Source organism: Phoca vitulina, unplaced genomic scaffold, assembly GCF_004348235.1.
Source record: "Phoca vitulina isolate PV1807 unplaced genomic scaffold, GSC_HSeal_1.0 scaffold65, whole genome shotgun sequence".
Taxonomy (NCBI): Eukaryota; Metazoa; Chordata; class Mammalia; order Carnivora; family Phocidae; genus Phoca; species Phoca vitulina.
In genome coordinates this window covers 3,906,400-3,924,628 of record NW_022589768.1, presented here as the reverse complement: position 1 = coordinate 3,924,628, position 18,229 = coordinate 3,906,400, and the positions used below count along the sequence as shown (strand labels likewise).

Genomic DNA, 18,229 nt, shown 5'->3' with positions numbered 1-18,229 from the left:
TTTGGCTCAGGTCATGATCTCAGGGTCCTGGGATCAAGCCCTGCATCGGGCTCCCTGCTCAGCGGGAAGCCTGCTTCTCCCTCTCCCGCTCCCCGTGCTTGTGTTCCTGCTCTCGCTGTGTCTCTCTCTGTCAAGTAAATAAATACAACCTTTAAAAAAAAAATAAGATAAAATAAAAACAAAAACACAAACACAAAAACAAGTTTAAAAGCCAGTCGTGGAGGAAAGGGATGGAAAATCCAAACTCAAGATTTAGAAAACCATAACACTGGGGCGGCCTGGGTGGCTCAGGTTAAATGTCTGCCTTGGGCTTAGGTCATGATCCTGGAGTCCCGGGATCAAGCCCCTTATTGGGCTCCCTGCCTAGCAAGGAGCCTGCTTCTCCCTCTGCCCCTCACCCCGCTTGTGCTCTCTCTCTCTAATAAATAAAACCTTAAAAAAAATAATAATAACGCTAAAAAAAACATGTGATGATAGTTATGCCAATGACCAAGCTTTCACCCTGGCCTCAGGTCAGGTCTATTTACATTTAACAGTATGGACAAATAGAAAATGCACAGAAGTATTCCATGCTGGGTCATGCAGAAACCTGCTGAGAATACTGCCAATTAATTGACCATTATCTGGCATGGCTGATGACTCTTCATTTATTTGTAAAATAAAATTCATTTTCAAGGGATTCAGTAACTCAGATGCTACTGAACAAATAATAAACGTCCCTAAACAGATATCTTGTGTTTTATGAGAGAAGAGAGCTATAAACACACTGGATTAAATTTAAAATAGATATATATAGGGGCACCCAGATGGCTCAGTCGGTTAAGAGCCCAACTCTTGATTTCAGCTCAGGTCACAATCTTAGGGTCCTGAGATTGAGCCCCACATCAGGCTCTGCACTTGGTGGGGAGTCTGCCTGAGATTCTCTCTCTCCATCTCCCTCTGCCAGCCCCCTCCTGCTCACTCTCTCTCTCTAAAATAAAATCTCTATTAAAAAAAAGATATATAATACATGATATATATTTACATATATAAAACATGTATGTATTTCAAGTCAGTAGAATATTTCTTAAAATAATAGAACACTCAAACATGTTTGAAAATGCTCTTAGATCATATATTGGCCTTATATTAATTTGCTCAGTCAAATTTTTCCACAAAAAATATAAAATCTGATTTAGTAGCATAAAATTAACTCTAGTCCTTGTAATTTTCTCTTAAATTTTTTAAATTTAGAAATACTTGGGGTGCCTGGGTGGCTCAGTCGGCTAAGCGTCTGCCTTTGGCTCAGGTCATGATCCCAGGGTCCTGGGATCAGGCCCCATGTCAGGCTCCCTGCTCAGCTGGTAGCCTGCTTCTCCCTCTCCCACTCCCCCTGCTTGTGCTCTCTCTCTCTCTCAAATAAATAAATTAATTAAAAAAAATAAATTTAGAAATACTTTAAAAAAAATAATTTCAAATTTACAGAAAAGCTGCAAGTGAAAAGAACACCCATAACACCCTTTACCCAGATTTACCCATTTAAATATTACTTAACATTTCACCCGTTTTATCATTTGCACTCTCTCTCTACACACACACAAGCACATAGACAGGTTTTACACACACACACACACACACACAAATGGGATAATAATGTATAAGAAAATAGGCAATGTATAGTGTCTGCCTGTGTATTTGAGGTGAACTATTCAGGAATAAATCACACACATCGTTGCCCTTACCCTTAAATACTTCAGTATGTATTTCCTAAGAATAAGAATATTCTCTTATATAACCCATGGTGATTAACTTTGGTAAATAACCTTATAATATTTTTATCTAATCTACTGTATTTCAGTTTTGCCAACTGACCCAATTTTTTTTTTTTTTTTAAGAGAGCGAGCGAGCGTGCACGCATGTGCGCGGGAACAGGGCAGGTGGGCAGAGGGAGAGGGAGAAAGAAACTTAAGCAGACTTTGCACGGAGCACGGAGCTGGCCCAGGGCTCAATCTCATGACCCTGAGATCACGACCTGAGCCGAAACCAAGAGCCAGTCGGTTGCTTAACTAACTGCACCACCCAGGTGCCCTGAACCAATGGTTTTTATAACACTTTTCCTTCTGGAACAGGATCCATTCTAGGATCATAGTTCACGCATTTTTAAAATATGAAAAGCAGTACATTTTTATCAAGTGAAATTCTAATAGTAAGTGTTTTAACGGGCCAACTCAACTATATTTTTAGTTAGTGTTTATGCAAAAATTTGTGTTTCAATTTTTTGTAAAAATTGTTTTATTCAGAATAGCAATATTTCAGTTACGCCTCAGGTTACACAGGCAATATCAAGTTTCCTGTGGGCTCTATTGTTGCTAGTTAGAGTAAAATACATTTTCCCCAAATTTAGTTTGAGTCTGGCATTATCTCTGAAAAACTATCTCTATGATTGTGTTAGTTCATAAAAAGTGTTTCTTCCCTGTGTAACCCATGCTGGTACAGCATACTGGCCTTTTGTGTTAGCATGAAGCTGGCAAAGGTCCTCTCAAATAAATGAACATGTTCAGTTCAAATGACTCACTTGGCAGGAATAAGAAGTTCACATGACAATTTGTGGGCTAATTCACATGACCCCACCAATGAAAAATGTGGAATAATATTGGGTTCTCAGACCAAGAGGGCACTGAAAAGTTCCTTTTTATTCTCATAGTGACATGTGTTAACCCTTACTACTCAAAGTTAGTACAGAAGCACAGGGGTCATCTGAAAGCCCGTGAGAAATACAGACTCTCAGGTCCCACCTTGAACCTGAACTAGAAACTGTACTTTGTCACAGTTTAATTTATTGGTTTCTGAATTTTTCACTAAACTTTTAAAATAAAAGTAATTAAGTGATCCTTTCCACATACCTTAAAACCCTTGGACAATAAAGAATCTTATGAATATCAATTCCCATATTAGATTTTCACCACAAATTCAAACGAGGAAAAAATGCAGGGTGACATTGCCTAATAGTTCTATGACCTTGGTTAAGTTATTTCACGTCTCTCTGCCTCTATCTCCTTAACTATAAAATGGGGAACATAAGACAACTTTCACCCAGAACATCTACGCCTCCCAAAGTTACTGCAGAAGACTGCACACAGAGTGCTGGTGCACAGCCATCACCCAGTATGTTCTGCTCTCATCACGCCATCAATACCACACACCTTAACCATAACCAGTTGAAGGCTGGGATCTTAGTTTTACCACTTGCTGTCTAATGTTAAATAAGATATGTCCCTGAGTTTTCAAATTTCTTCATCTTTAAAATGGGGATAACAGTAAATAACATCACAGAGTTGTAATGCGTGTAACTGTGATAATTATTATCCCTTATTGTGATAAGTAAATGTGATAATCCGTGCAAAGCGACCAGCTTAATGTCAGTGATCCTACAGACAGACAGGGGTTCTGTGATTATGTCCACAGGTCAGCAGTTTCTTTCTTCCATAATTACAAATATTTGATGATAGAAGATGGAAAAAAAACCCAACAAGAAAAGGTGCCATCAGACGTTCTCCATATGACAGAGTAGATGCAGGGCTGGAAAATCTGAGCTCGAAGCTCTGGCCCCAGCTAGCCTTTTGGGAGCCTTTGGGCAGGTAGTTCATCAGCCCAGGCTTTAGTTTTTCCATTTGGAAAATGAAAGGGTTGAGCTAGGGGACATTTGTGAGTGGGTCCAGTACTAATACTCAATAGGATTATATATTACCAGCTTAGAATTTTTTTTGTCCTCATTTTAACTTGCTTACCTCTGTAAAGACCCTATCTCCAAATAAGATCACATTCTGAGGTACTGGGAATTAGGATTTCAACACATATATTTTGGAGACATAATTCAATCCTTAACAAATGTCTATAGGCTAGCTCAGAATTTTTAAAACAATTCATATAAGGGTATTATAACTTTGCCTAAAAAGAAAAACAGTGATTAATTTATGCACAAACAATGAATCATGGAACACTATATCTAAAACTAATGATGTAATGTATGGGGATTAACATAACAATAAAAAAATTAAAAAAAATTATTTATTTAAAGTACAAAGCTCAGATTACAGCCATCTAATAAATGCCAAATAATATGGTAAAGACTGGTTAATGGTTCCATAGATGTGTTCAGCTTGTAAAAATCCATCAGACTGTGTACTTTACAATAATGTGTACTTTTCCGTACGTAAACTGTATTTAGTGAAAACATTTAAATATCAGAGAAAGAATATTTCATATAAACCTTAAATTCTAACTCCTCCAAACTTTCAGATTAGGTCCAAAGAGAGTAAATCTTAGAACTTTTCTGGACTTGAAACCTCAATCTTTATTCCAGATCCAACAAAAATTGAGACCAAAGATGTCCAGAAAACCTCATGCTATTATCATACTCTCAAATCATACCAGGAACAACAATGGATGCTAATTCCAACTCCAATCATAAAGAACTGTATCTCTGAGTCGTAACAGCCTACTTAAATAAGGCTTCAGTTTCTTCACCTATATGATGTTGTATGTACTCTGATTTGCTTTTCTATTCTAAAAGCATATGAATTGGATATATTTCCCTGAATGGTACTATAAAAATAATTACATATACTTTAAGTTAATGATCTAGAACTAATTCTCCAGGAAATATGTAATACTCACATGTAGTTATACTCAATTTTTAAAACTACGACGATACACACCTTAGCTACATTTACTTACCTGAGTAAGTAACATAAAGGCATTATCTGCCCGAAGATGTTTGGTGAGAAATTCCACACAATGTGCTTCCAGGGCTGGGACTGCATATTTCTTAGCAGTATAAAGAGTGGTCATAACTGTCTCTGGGCCAATTTGAACTTCATCTGAATACAGAAATCTGGAAAGCAATTGGGAAATTACAGAGATGGCCGTTAATATTTTAGATAAGCAATCCATCAGAGCGAAACCTCTGAGGAATATTTTTAAAGGTAACGAGCAAACTGAAAAGCATTTGCACATATGTCATCTCATTTATTCTTACTTGGTCCTGAGAGGTGCGTAGTGTCTCCATTTTACCAAGGAAACTGAAGTTATGTGAAGATCACAAGACAGACTCATCTCTCTTAAGCCAAATTTTCAGGAGTCTTTTTTAACACCCCACCGCAGCTCAGGACAGCAGTGGTTCACTTACGTCTCCTTCATCAAAGGATGTTCATTTAAACAAATCTACAGGTAGCTTAAGTTCACATCTCTAGATGTCAAAACATTCATTTATTTGCTGATAATGGTGTCTTGTTATTCTGGGCATCTTTTAACTTTTCATCGTTACTCCCAAACTAGCATAATGCCCAAAGACTAGCTACTGGGTCTTTGGAGGAATAAATCTTAAATGACCCATGTCATTTTGTGCTTTTAGGTATTTAGGTCTAATTTTCTCTCAAAATACTATCAGTCCAATACTGCCTCCTCCCAGTTCGCTGCTTCTAACTGCTAGATTGCTAGATAGATCAGCTTCACAGAACTGCAAGTAAGACATAAGATTCTCAGTGAAAGCCTGGGCAGTTCTTGTTGAACTATCTTTTGCATATCAACTTTAGGCCTCTTTTGTGGCTCCTCAGAGACCCTGTGTGTACTGCCCAGTTCTCAACTATATACAGGAAAGCCAAGAAGGGTAGGGAAGGATGGTATGAAGAACAAGAACTGCATTTTAGTGGGGTGCCTGGGTGGCTCAGCTGGTTGAGCATCTGACTCTTGATTCTGGCTCAGGTCATGATCTCAGGGTCATGGGATTGAGCCGCGCATTGGACTCTGTGCTCAGCGGGGAGTCTGCTTAAGATTCTCTCTCTCTCGGGGCGCCTGGGTGGCTCAGTCGTTAAGCGTCTGCCTTCGGCTCAGGTCATAATCTCAGGGTCCTGGGATCGAGCCCCACATCGGGCTCCCTGCTCAGCGGGAGGCCTGCTTCTCCCTCTCCCACTCCCCCCTGCTTGTGTTCCCTCTCTCGCTGTGTCTCTGTCAAATAAATAAATAAAATCTTAAAAAAAAAAAAAAAAAGATTCTCTCTCTCTCTAAAAGAAATAAATCTTTAAAAAATTGCATTTTAGTGATACTAAAGACATTAGAATAATTATATGTATATTCCTAGGGCCCAAGTCATAGAATAAGAAAACCCATTAACGGGCGCCTGGGTGGCTCAGTCGTTAAGTGTCTGCCTTCGGCTCAGGTCACGATCCCGGAGTCCTGGGATCGAGTCCCACATCAGGCTCCCTGCTCAGTGGGAAGCCTGCTTCTCCCTCTCCCACTCCCCCTGCTTGTGTTCCTGCTCTCACTATCTCTGTCTCTGTCAAATAAATAAATAAAATCTTAAAAAAAAAAAAAGAAAACCCATTAACATCTCTCAGAACCCTCTATTACACTGGAGTGAGTGAAGAGAGGAAGCTCTATTTCACGTCCCTTCCCTCTACTGGTCCACTTCCTCTTCTTTCATTCCTGTGTCCATTATCACCACCCAAGACGAAACCCTAGCCCATGACATCCTCCAACCTGTCGCCCTAACCAAATAATATCACTGTGCTTAAAACTATCTCTAGTGGAGAATGCTCATTCTCATTCTCCTCCTCTACAGCTCAGAATTCAAATCAAAGTGAGGGTTGCTGATTTTCAGGATCACACCATTTTAAAATATTTTTTTCCCCAAAACCTCTTTTTAGAGAGTCAAGTCAACCATCTGTATTACACTCATAATATTTACCTTAAAGTTATGTGTCACACTTTGTGATAAGTACAGGGAATTAAAAACCAAGTAAGGTGCCATCACTTATAGTCAGGGGGAGGGGGACGAACAAAGAGCAAATCAACACTTGTTGAGTGCACACCATGTGACCAATGCCAGTTCACTGAACCCTCCCACAAGGAAGGCAGGTGCTATTACCCTGCATGGAGAAGGTGGGGAAACACACAGCAGTCTACCATAGAACACACCATTTCCGCACCTGGGCCTGCTTCCAGGGCTAGACTGGCAAGCCAACCAGGTGAGGGCTGTTCTCATGTGTGTGGTCTCAGGAAGACATGGCTTGGGTTGGACCATCACTGCCAGCTCTGGGACTTTAAACAAGCTATCATCGTTGTATTCCTTTCTGAAAAGAGAGTAACAGCATCTCTTTCATCATGCTCTCGCGAGGATTGGGATGAATGAAATACACGAAGTGTTTTGAATAGTGCCTGACAAATACTAGCCTCGGCAAATGTTGGCTGTCTGTTTTTATATTGCTTCATTTCTTTCTCTCTGCTGTTTTCCTCTGTTTTAGAAGATGTCCGTGCCCTTGTCTTCTGGCCTTCTATTTTTCTCCCCAGCAACACATGCTTACATTTCTAAGAATTCTTCCTTCTTTCTTAGTCATTCCTTTTCTCCTCCACAGCACCATGTCTCAGTTTTATGGGTACAAAAATGTACTCAAGTCTCCAAGATGATATTAACTGAAGTTTTTAAAGGTTCCTTTCTGTTCCCTGAATTATCTATTTCCTTGAGGATCAGCTACTCTTGCTCTTTGTCATTCATGCTCTCACTCCTTAACCAGCTCTTGCAATCTATAAGCAAGCTTTAAATTAACTCCTACGTGAGGCCACCCGGGTGGCTCAGTCAGTTAAGCGTCTGCCTTTGGCTGAGGTCATGATGGGACTGCCCCCAGGTGGGGCTCCCCGCTCAGTGGGGAGTCTGCTTCTCACTCTGCCCCTCCCCCTCGGCTCAAGCGCTATCTCTTGCTTTCTCTCTCTCAAATAAATAAATAAAATCTTAATAAAAAATTTAACTCCCACATTTTAGCTCCACCTTCTCATTTCACCCACCTCCCTACCAACCCTGGCCTAGAACCTCTGTTGGGGGTGGAGGGGGTGGTTCTGCCACGGAAGCCGGCTGCAGTTCCCTGAGCTCTGATTCTGGGCTCCTGTCATCTCCTCCCTTTCATTATCAGCACACTCTCAACTGCTCTGTCCCTTTCCACACTGTTGGCTTGCACCCCATCTCCCTTTTCCCCTTCACTTTATCGGATTTATTCTCTTTTGTATTTTCTTATAGTCACTTGAATTGGAAGAGAGAGAAGGCTTACTACATGCTCAGTTCCCTTCTTGAATTAGAAACCTATGACATTTTAATTTAAAGGGCAAGGTAGGAAGAATCTTTACACCTGCCTTTTTTTTTTTTTTTCAGGCAAAATACTAGAGTTATAAAATAAAGAGCAGAAATGTGGGGCCTTTATCACCATTTGCCTTTGTATGTGAGGAGACAAGGCGACAAACACCACAGAGTTGAAGGACATGGTCCTACAAGCATCTATAACTGGGGGCTTTGTCAGGGAGATCTGCAAAAACATCCTACTTGACATAAGACTAAAGGATGACAAGAGGGTGGAAAGAACATGCCAGGAACAAGAGAGAATTGTGTTTTTAGGCTCTTCTATTTGAGACACACATACATACCCATTCAAACTGCTTTTATTAAATTACATTTTGGTAATGTACCTTTAGCTTATATCAAGAAATATTTTAAAGAAACATTTACATCTAAAGACAGATTGAGGATACTGCTCATTTCAGTAATGCCTTCTTTATGAGGAAAACTCACCAGGAATTCTTTCATTGATCTGATTATCAGATGGAGTTGTGCATTCACTAAGCAGGTGGTTTTTGTTTTTAATCTGAGAAACACTATGAATTATAACTGACTAACTAGGTTTCTCTTTCTGCATTAGCTGCTAAAACAATTAAAATTAAATCTGAGGGGCGCCTGGATAGCTCAGCTGGTTAGGCATCTGCCTTTGGCTCGGGTCATGATCCCCAAGTCCTGGGATCAAGCCTCATATCGGGGTCCCCGCTCAGTGAGGAGCCTGCTTCTCCCTCTCTCTGCTGATCCCCCCACTTGTGTTTGCTCTGTCAAATAAATAAAATCTTAAAAAAAAATTAAATATGTAGCTTACTACAGCATGCATATTTATATTAGCTTCATCTTGGCTTTATTTCTTACCATTGTGTTTGTTGTAAGACATTTTAAATTCTTTTTGGAGCAATGCAAGTTATAAATAAATACTGTTCTATGAACAATAAGAAATGGAACTCTGTGTTTCCTATACTTTTTGTGTGCATCTTTTCTATAATACCAGGCACGGTGTGGGCACATGGCTAAACATTAATCAGTACATGTTAAGTGACTAGACAATTCAGTACAAGTTTCTATGTAACACGACTGAGAAACCATATTCACTTCTAATGAGAAAACAGACTACTTAAAAATCCAGGAACCAGGGGCACCTGGGTGGTTCAGTCGTTAGGCGTCTGCCTTCGGCTCAGGTCATGATCCCAGGGTCCTGGGATCGAGCCCCGCATCGGGCTCCCTGCTCTGCAGGAAGCCTGCTTCTGCCTCTCCCACGCCCCCTGCTTGTGTTCCCTCTCTGTGTCTCTCTCTGTCAAATAAATAAATAAAATCTTAAAAAAAAAAATCCAGGAACCATCTTGGTTCATATTTTATTTATATGTTTTCTTACCTTCTACTTAATTATTAAAATTGCTACAATAACAAAAGCCAAAGTTTATAAAATATAACTAAAATTAATCATATTACCACAGTTCTTTGTATTTTTTTTAAAAGATTTATCCATTCATTTCAGAGACAGAGAGCGTGCACATGTGCATGGGGAAGGGCAGAAGGAGATGGAGAGAGAGAGCACCCCAAGCAGACCCCCCACCAAGCACAGAGTCCAGTGCTTGGGCTGATCCCAAGACCCTGAGATCACAACCTGAGCTGATATCAAGAGTCAGATGCTCAGGGGTGCCTGGGTGGCTCAGTCTTTAAGCGTCTGCCTTCGGCTCAGGTCATCATCCCAGGGTCATGGGATCGAGCTCCACATCGGGCTCCCTGCTCTGCAGGAAGCCTGCTTCTCCCTCTCCCACTCCCCCTGCTTATGTTCCCTCTCTCGCTGTGTCTCTCTGTCAGATAAATAAAATCTTAAAAAAAAAAAAAGAGTCAGATGCTCAACCGAGCCACCCAGGCGCCTCAATTCTTTGTATTTTAAAATGAACCTTTCAGCCCTCATTTACTACCTTTAAGGACAAGAGCACAAGAGAAATGATATGTCATTGAACTATTCCTATTCCCCCCCCACCCCAGAGATTAATGGTTTTCCAAAAAGATAAAACTTAGGTTATATTTGAGTAAAAATTTTAAAAAGCTATGGTGAAAACAAGATCATGCATAAGAACCTTTGTATCAGTACTGACTCATTCATTTTCCTCAAAAACATGTATTGAATGTGTGTGTGTGTTTGTGTGTGTGTGTGTATAATACACGGCACTGTGACAGGTATGAGAAATACAAACATGGGTAAGATAGCTCTGCCCGTTGAAAGCTTCTGGTTTGGTAGTGAAATGATTAAAAAGTAATGTCACAATTATACCAGAATTACATATTAGGCACAGTGTGATAACTAATCTCTAAAGATGGCCCCAACCAATCAAGCCTTCTATTATGCATGGCCTTAGATCTGTCCCATAAGTCTGGGCTAGTCCTGTGTGACTCCCTTTAACCAAGAGAATGTGGCAGAAGTGACACCATGCCAGTCTGGGGCCTAATCTCTGAGGATGCCTGGCAGCTTCCCCTTTTGTGCTCTCAGAAGCCATGAGCTGCTATTCGAGGAGAAGTCAAGCGACTCGGCTGGTAAGATCAACTGGAGAAGCCCCACAGAGAGCGGGGGAAGGGCTCAGTCATCCCAGAACCTGATTCAAACCTCCAGATGCCCCAGCCCAGCTGCTGACTAGGACTGCAGGTGAGACCTAAGGAAATGCCATACATAGAACCACACAGCTCACCTCAGTCAGCCCGCACAACTGTGAAAGGTCATAAAACTATGTTTAAGCCACTAAGTAAGTGTTGCGGTGTTTTGTTCTACAGCAATAGATACAAAACTTGCTATGAGAGACTGGATGAGACAGCGCACAGTTCTGCCTGCTGGTGGAATTAAGTGAGGTTTTACAGAAGAGGTAAAGCCTGAACTGTATCTGAAGAGCAGGAATTAAGGGTGGAGATGTTCTAGCAGAAAGAGAAGTACAAAGGCAAGGGGGCCTTAGAAGGCAGACATTTGAAATAAGAAAAAGGCCCTGAGTGATTAGAGTTGGGGCACTGAGCAGACAGAGAGGAACGGGACGATACAGAGACCACATCCCAGAGCTCCTGTATGCCTGCTAAGGTGTTTAGACTCCATCCCATAGGCAAAAAGAAGCCACTAAAAGACTCAGGGCAATCATATGATAATACATATTAGAGAGAGAACTGTGCTAACAATGTGGAAAGTGAGGACAGCTAAGACTAGAGGTGCCGTCTAGTTGAAGCCAAGCAGGAAAACAAATTAAGAGAAGGAAGTAGAACCCTCAGGAATGGTCCTAAAGGATGAGAAACCCATGGAACAGACTGGAACGACACTACAGCTTGGAGCCAAGCCCACTTGAGTCAACTCCCAACGGGTGCACAGAGCAAGAACAGCCATGAGCAAGAATAAATGACTGTTCTTTAAGTCCCCAAATTTTCAGGTGCTTTATAGCATTTCTGTGGCAAAAGCTGACTGATAAAGATAGTAATAATAGGAGTGCCTGCTCAGGGCGCCCGGCTGGCTGAGTCAGTGGAGGATGTGACTTTGATCTCGGGGTTGTGAGTTTGAGCTCTACACCCACTTTGGTGTAGAGATTACTTAAAAAAAAAAAAAAAAAAAAAATCTAAATAAATAAGAGTGCCTGCTCAAAGACTATGGGAATTTAAGTGCACATAACGTACTTAAGGGACAGTAAGTGGCACAGTAAACACTCATTAAATGTTTTATTTTTTTTTTTTTAAGATTTTATTTATTTATTTGAGAGAGAGAGAATGAGAGAGAGCACATGAGAGCGGGGAGGGTCAGAGGGAGAAGCAGACTCCCCGCTGAGCAGGGAGCCCGATGCGGGACTCGATCCTGGGACTCCAGGATCATGACCTGAGCCGAAGGCAGTCGCTTAACCAACTGAGCCACCCAGGCGCCCCTCATTAAATGTTTTAAACATTAAGCATTATTTTTCTTATTTACATGTTCACCTCTATGGATACTAGACTTTCATTTGTGAATGTCCAACTGGAAGTTGAGTTCTAAAACCAAGTGGAGGGGCGCCTGGGTGGCTCAGTGGTTAAGCATCTGCCTTCAGCTCAGGTCATGATCCCAGGGTCCTGGGATCAAGTCCCTTGTTGGGTTCCCTGCTCAGCGGGGAGCCTGCTTCTCCCTCTCCCTGCCCTTCCCCCCCACTCATGTTTGCTCTCTCTCTTTCTCTCTCTGTCTCTTGCTCTCTAATAAATAAATAAATAAGCTTAAAAAAAAATAAGATAAAACCAAGTGGAAGTCTGGCAATATAGCTAGGGGAGTATATAAAGCCATGAGTTAACAGGAGAAAGGAAAAAGGCAGCTGAGGACAGAATCCTGAGGAATAGTTCATCATGTCTCCCTCCACCACTCCATTTCTGTTCCTTTCTGCAACACAACTGCTGCAGAGAGAACTGTTTTTCTAGCTGTCTCCCTCTCCTCACCTCCGATTTTGTCCCCAAGCTACTCCAATCCATTTGCTAAAATCACGCTTGCCAAGGTTATCAAATAGCTTCATTTTACCCAACTCTCAGCAGCATTTAACACAGCTGCCACTCCCTCTTGGTTGAAACGCTTTCTTCAACTTGACTTTCAAGATCCCAGGCTCCTTGCTTTCCAGTCTAATTCCACTGAGAGATGTGTCTCAGTGTCACTTTATTCTGCTCCTTTGCTACATCTCCACACAGTGGAGGCCCCCAGGGCTCATCCTGGTACCTCTTCTCACAATCCGCATTCCCTCCCTAAGTAATCTCATTTGGTCTCATGGTTTAAAGACCATTCATTCACGCTTAGCTTTCAAATTTACGTTCAGTAAGAAGCTCTGCCCTAAACTCCAGGTTCACATTTCTGGCTGTACTCTATAGCCCTCTTTGAATGTCTTAGAAATCTTCTTGGTTCTACCTTTACAAAATACAGTTGACCCCTGAACACGCTGCAGTTAGGGGCACGGCCTCCACTCCCCATCCCCCTCCCTCCACACAGCTGAAAACCTGCATACAACTTTTCACTCCCTAAAATCTTTTAGGGAGTGAAACAGACCAGAAACAGACCAGAAGACACTGATAACAGTCAATTAACACATTATTTTGTATGTTGAATTATTATATACTGTGTTCTTACAATTGAGTGAGCTAGAGAAAATAAAATGTTATCAAGAAAATAATAAGGAAGAAGGGATGCCTGGGTGGCTCAGTTGGTTAAGCATCTGCCTTTGGCTTGGGTCATGATCCCGGGATCCTGGGATCGAGCCCCGCATCGGGCTCCCTGCTCAGTGAGGAGTCAGCCTCTCCCTTTCCCTCTGCACCTATCCCCGTTTGTGTGCGCTCTCTCTCTCCTCTCTCAAATAAGTAAATAAAATCTTTAAAAAAAATTTTTTTTAAATAAATGCATTCGGGCGCCTGGGTGGCTCAGTAAGTTAAGCGTTCGACTCTTGGTTTCGACTCGGGTCATGAACTCAGTGGCTGTGGGATCGAGCCCCATGTCGGGCTCTGTGCTCACTGCGGAGTCTGCTTCGGCTTCTCTCTCCCTCACCCTCTCCCTCATCCTCTCTCTCTCCCAAATAAATAAATAAAATCTTTAAAATCATAAGGAAGAGAAAATACATTTACAGTACTATATTTGTTGAAAAAAATCAGTGTATACGTGTGCCCGCGTAGTTCAAACTCATGGTGTTCAACGGTCAATCATATATCCACAGTCTGACCACTTGTTATCCCATCTATCACTCCCACACTGGTATATTAACCCAGTATCATCTCTCTTGCCTGGACTACTGCAAAAGCCTCTTAATTCAACTCCCCGCTGCCCATTTTACTTCCTCTCCAGTCTAATCTCCAAACAACTGCCAGAATGAGTTTTTAAAAATGTAAATGAGATCATATCATGCCCCCCTGAAAACTCTCCAAATGCTTCCCACCACACACCAAAGTCCTTCCACAGGCTATCCAGCCTTGCACAACCTCATCCAGCCAGTCCTTTTGACCTCATTTTCTACCACTTTCCCCCTTATTCATTCTGCTCAAATCACACTGGTTTATTCTTGCAGTTCCTCCAAACAGGAGAAATTTAGGACCTTAGACACACTTTGCCTAGCTTAGAATGCTCCTTCCCTCACAGCTTGATCATTTTTCATTAATTTATCGGTACTTGACATTATATCTTTGTTTCTCCTTACCAGATTATACACAACTTTTTCTTGTTCACTGTTGTATCCAACATCTAAAACAGGGACTGGCACAAGGAGGCAAAGTGTTTCTCAAATGAACCACTGAAGAACATCACTTCAAGGTCAGGCAGATCAAAACAAGCAGTTTTTTATAATGTTAACTAATTTGTAAACATAATAAAAATAGGCCGAAGCTAACCTGTTTTCCCCACTCAGCAAGTACTAACTATGAGACATCTGTTTGTCACACAATAATAAGTCAGGACAGCATCTATGCTTCACGGCCAGCTAATACCTTTCAGTCCAGATATCATGTAACAATCAGTCCAGATATCATTTCAGAATAGAACAATGACTGGAATCTGAAGAAGGACAAATACCATGACCACACTGAACACAGGAAAAATTTAAAATTAATTCACTTATTTTCTATTGACAGGAAAGGATGTGATTAACAGCGTCAGTGAAAATATCCGCTAAACATCTTTCCCTCTACATTCTTATTCTACCAATTTCTAATTTTAAAGGAAAAAACTCAACAATATTTTTAGATCAGTGGCTCTAAGATTTAGCTGGTATTATTAGTATTTACGGAGCATTTAAAATGCTCTCAAGGTCCCACCTCCAAACGTTACAATATTTCAAAGAGGGAGGAAGGGATCTACAAATTTAACACCCACTCCAGGAGATTACAATGCAGGTAGACCAACAAATCACTTTAAAATACTTGTAGTCTAGAAAATCTAAATAAGCTATAACCAATCCTGTCAACCTCAAACCAAAACCAAAATGACCTAGATCCTAGCTTTTGAGCTGTTTTTTTTTCTGTCTTTATAAATGTAATTTAACTAAATTGCAGAAAATGTGGGAAACAAAGAGAAAAGAAGAAAAAAAAAGGCAATATCATCTTACCACTCCAACACAACTTTGGTTAGCATTTTGGTATGCTTCCTTCTATCCGTATCTGTAGGTATGTTTGTTCTGTTCCTTTTCACAGTTTTATTCACAGCACACACAGTTTCGAGTGCTATTTATTATACACATTTCCCATGTTAATATTATTACCTGGTCTTCATCAGTATCACGCTCAGTAGCATTACACTGCATCTAATGTACCTATCATTGTTTATCTAACCATTTCCCCCAGCTGACTACTTCCTCACTACTATAAATAATTCAGCTGTAAATATTTTTATACACAACATTTTTTTCAGTACTTGAATACTTGGGGGGGAATTTATAGTGCCAAACCCTTTTACCACCACCTTTATCAGAGAGGGCTTTTCCAATATTAACTTTAAAATACTGGGAGGAGGGACGCCTGGGTGGCTCAGTCGTTGAGCGTCTGCCTTCGGCTCAGGTCCTGATCCCGGGGTCCTGGGATCGAGCCCCGCATGGGGCTCCCTGCTCGGCGGGAAGCCTGCTTCTCCCTCTCCCACTCCCACTCCCCCTGCTTGTGTCCCTCTCTCGCTGTCTCTCTCTGTCAAATAAATAAAATCTTTAAAAAAATAAATAAATAAAATAAAATACTGGGAGGAAAAATGCTTTGCTTTTAATCTCCACTTCTTTAGTTACTGAGGTTAAACATTCTTTGTTAATTAGCTGTATTTTTTCTTTACCTAAGTTATCTATCCTGCCCTTTATCTATTTATTTATGGGATCTCGGCATTTCTTTTCTACTTGTTTTAACTTTGTATTCAGTTTCCCACGATCTTCCCGATCGAGCTGTGAGCCTCTGCGGACTATGTACCTGTTCACTGCCTCTACCCCAACCAAGGCTGTGTGCCACTTTGGTAACACACTGTTGTCGGGCAGCTAAAACCCTCCAGACGTAATGAAGCAGGGTCTTCCTCATGAGGCTGCTGTCACCTTGGCCAGTCACCTGACTTTTCTGGGCCCCAATCCCATTTGTAAAAGTGTGGAAAACAATGCCTATAGCTCCCCAACTGGACTTTTGTGATTACAAGCTAACAATGCCAAAGGACTAACTCCCTTCCACTAACTAAAATTAATCAGAAGTCAACGTATTATCCTCAAATAAGCCAAAAGCAAACTCTTAACTCCGGCGGCTGGATTCACTTCTAAGCGGACGTGACCTTGTCCGCAGGGTCGCCGAGGCAGGTGAAGCCACACCTACTCGCTTCGGTGCACCCTCCCCGGGTCCCTACAGCTAATAACACTGACGAGAAAGGAGTCCGACCTTAAAACACACCCACACAGGCCCCCGGTCCTACGAGACTTCTCCGCTCTCCCCCTCTCGCAGCAAAAACATGAAACCTTGTGCACAGGCCCTCGGGACAGCTGGTCCACGCCGCAGCCCCACCACTTCTCCAAGCCCGGACGGGACGCAGACAAGGGACGGTGCCCCCGACCGCCGGCGGCCAGCGAGGAAACCGAGGCCGGGGCCGCGCGGCGGAGGCTCGCGCGCAAGGGCAGCGGGGAGCCGCTCACCTCAGCAGCGCCAGGAAGGCGGCGGGCTCCACGTCGGGCAGCTCGATCTCGGCCGACGTGGTGGCCATGCCGCCGTTGAACATGGCGTCGAAGACGGCGCTGCCGGCCGCCAGCACGAAGCGGTGCGCGGGGATGCGCTGCGGGCCCCCGGCGGCCGCGCCGCCGCGGCCCTTGCCCAGCACGAAGCGCACATCGCTCAGCAGCTCCGAGTTGAAGAGGAAGGCGAAGCGCTCCTTCAGCGACGCCTTGGTCGCCTGCCAGTTGTAGAGCGGCTCCCGCTGCAGGGGGAGCAGGGGCCCCAGAGAGGACGGCGGCGGCGGCGGCGGCGGCGGTGGCGGTGGCGGCGGAGGCCCCGCGGCGCCCGGCTCCGCCTCGGCCCCCGGGACCTGCTCGCCCACAGCGGCCGGCCCAAGCGAGGCCATCCTCCAGCGACACGGCTCCTCTGGCTAGACAGAGAGCTCCCGCCGCCCAGCCGCCATCGCCGAGGCCGCCCCCGGAGGCCGGCACCGCCTCGGTGCCTTCCGGGAAAGGCGCTTCCGGCGGCCGCGCCCCTCCCCGGCCCCGCCCCTCCCCTCCCCGCCCCGCCCCGCCCACGGCTGCCCGGCGCGCGCCCCCGCCACGCGGGGATGCGGGGGCGCGCGCGACCGCCCGAGACGGGCCGACGCCGTTCGGAGTCCTTCGCGGCGGGCGGGGCTTCGTCCCCGGCGCCCTGCGCTCCCCTCCCGCGGAGGGCCGACGTGCAATCCCCCGCGCCTCCTGCGACCCGCGGCGCCCGCCTTAGCCTCGGACCCTCCTCATCTGCTGCAGCTCCTCCCACGTGTCCCAGGGGCAGGTTCCTAAGCTGTCCCAGGAGCTTCCTGCCTGGAAATGGGGGGCACCGAGGACAAGGCCAAGGGAGCACGCGGGAGGGGACAACAAGATTCCCCACGCCCCCCCTTCCCCAGTAATGTCCAAGTCACCGCTCCCGAGAGGAGCAGCTTGGACCCCTCTACGTCCAGCAGCCCACATTCTTCCGCTCTATCGTCTCTGTATTACTGTGGACTCGTGGAATTACGTTTTAATGTCTATAATCCATTGCTAAAAATTCACAATATTTTAGGGCAACCCTTTCGGGTCCCCTCCCTCCTTGGGAGCTTTGTCCTATCACTTTGCTATGGCTCAATAAACCTTGCTTTGCTGCTCACCAAAAACAAAAAAACAAACAAAAACACAATATTTTAAATCTCAAAAAAAAAAGAAAAAAACCCCACAGCCGCTCAAGTGTACCAGAGCAAAAATAGAAGCCGCATTATCTGGTACCCAGCACCAATCATAATAGCGAAAATATGAGGACACGGCACATGAAAACTTGTGGAATGCAATCAAAGCTGAGTTAGTTCAAGCTAAAGTATGGCCAAAAACACTCTTTTTGCAAAACTGGAAATAATAAAATTAAATGAAGTGGAGGATTCTGGGAAGGTGGCAAAGGAGGAGGCCCCGGGCCTCTGTCTCC

At 43.5% G+C, this 18,229-nt stretch overlaps 1 protein-coding gene across 2 annotated transcripts in view; it reads right to left on the bottom strand.

Moving 5' to 3' along the window:
• BTBD1 (BTB domain containing 1) overlaps positions 1–17,272 on the bottom strand; it is a 42,508-nt gene extending 25,236 nt beyond the window's left edge. Inside the window, exons 1-2 of one of the 2 annotated variants that reach the window (XM_032392002.1) lie at positions 16,738–17,272; positions 4,717–4,873 (exon numbers count right to left, since the gene is read on the bottom strand). In XM_032392002.1, coding sequence (XP_032247893.1) covers positions 4,717–4,873; positions 16,738–17,159 — 579 coding nt within the window. In that variant the 5' untranslated portion in view covers positions 17,160–17,272. The remainder of the gene's footprint in view (positions 1–4,716; positions 4,874–16,737) is intronic. The other variant, XM_032392001.1, reaches the window with a different exon arrangement.
• Positions 17,273–18,229: the final 957 nt, after the last annotated feature.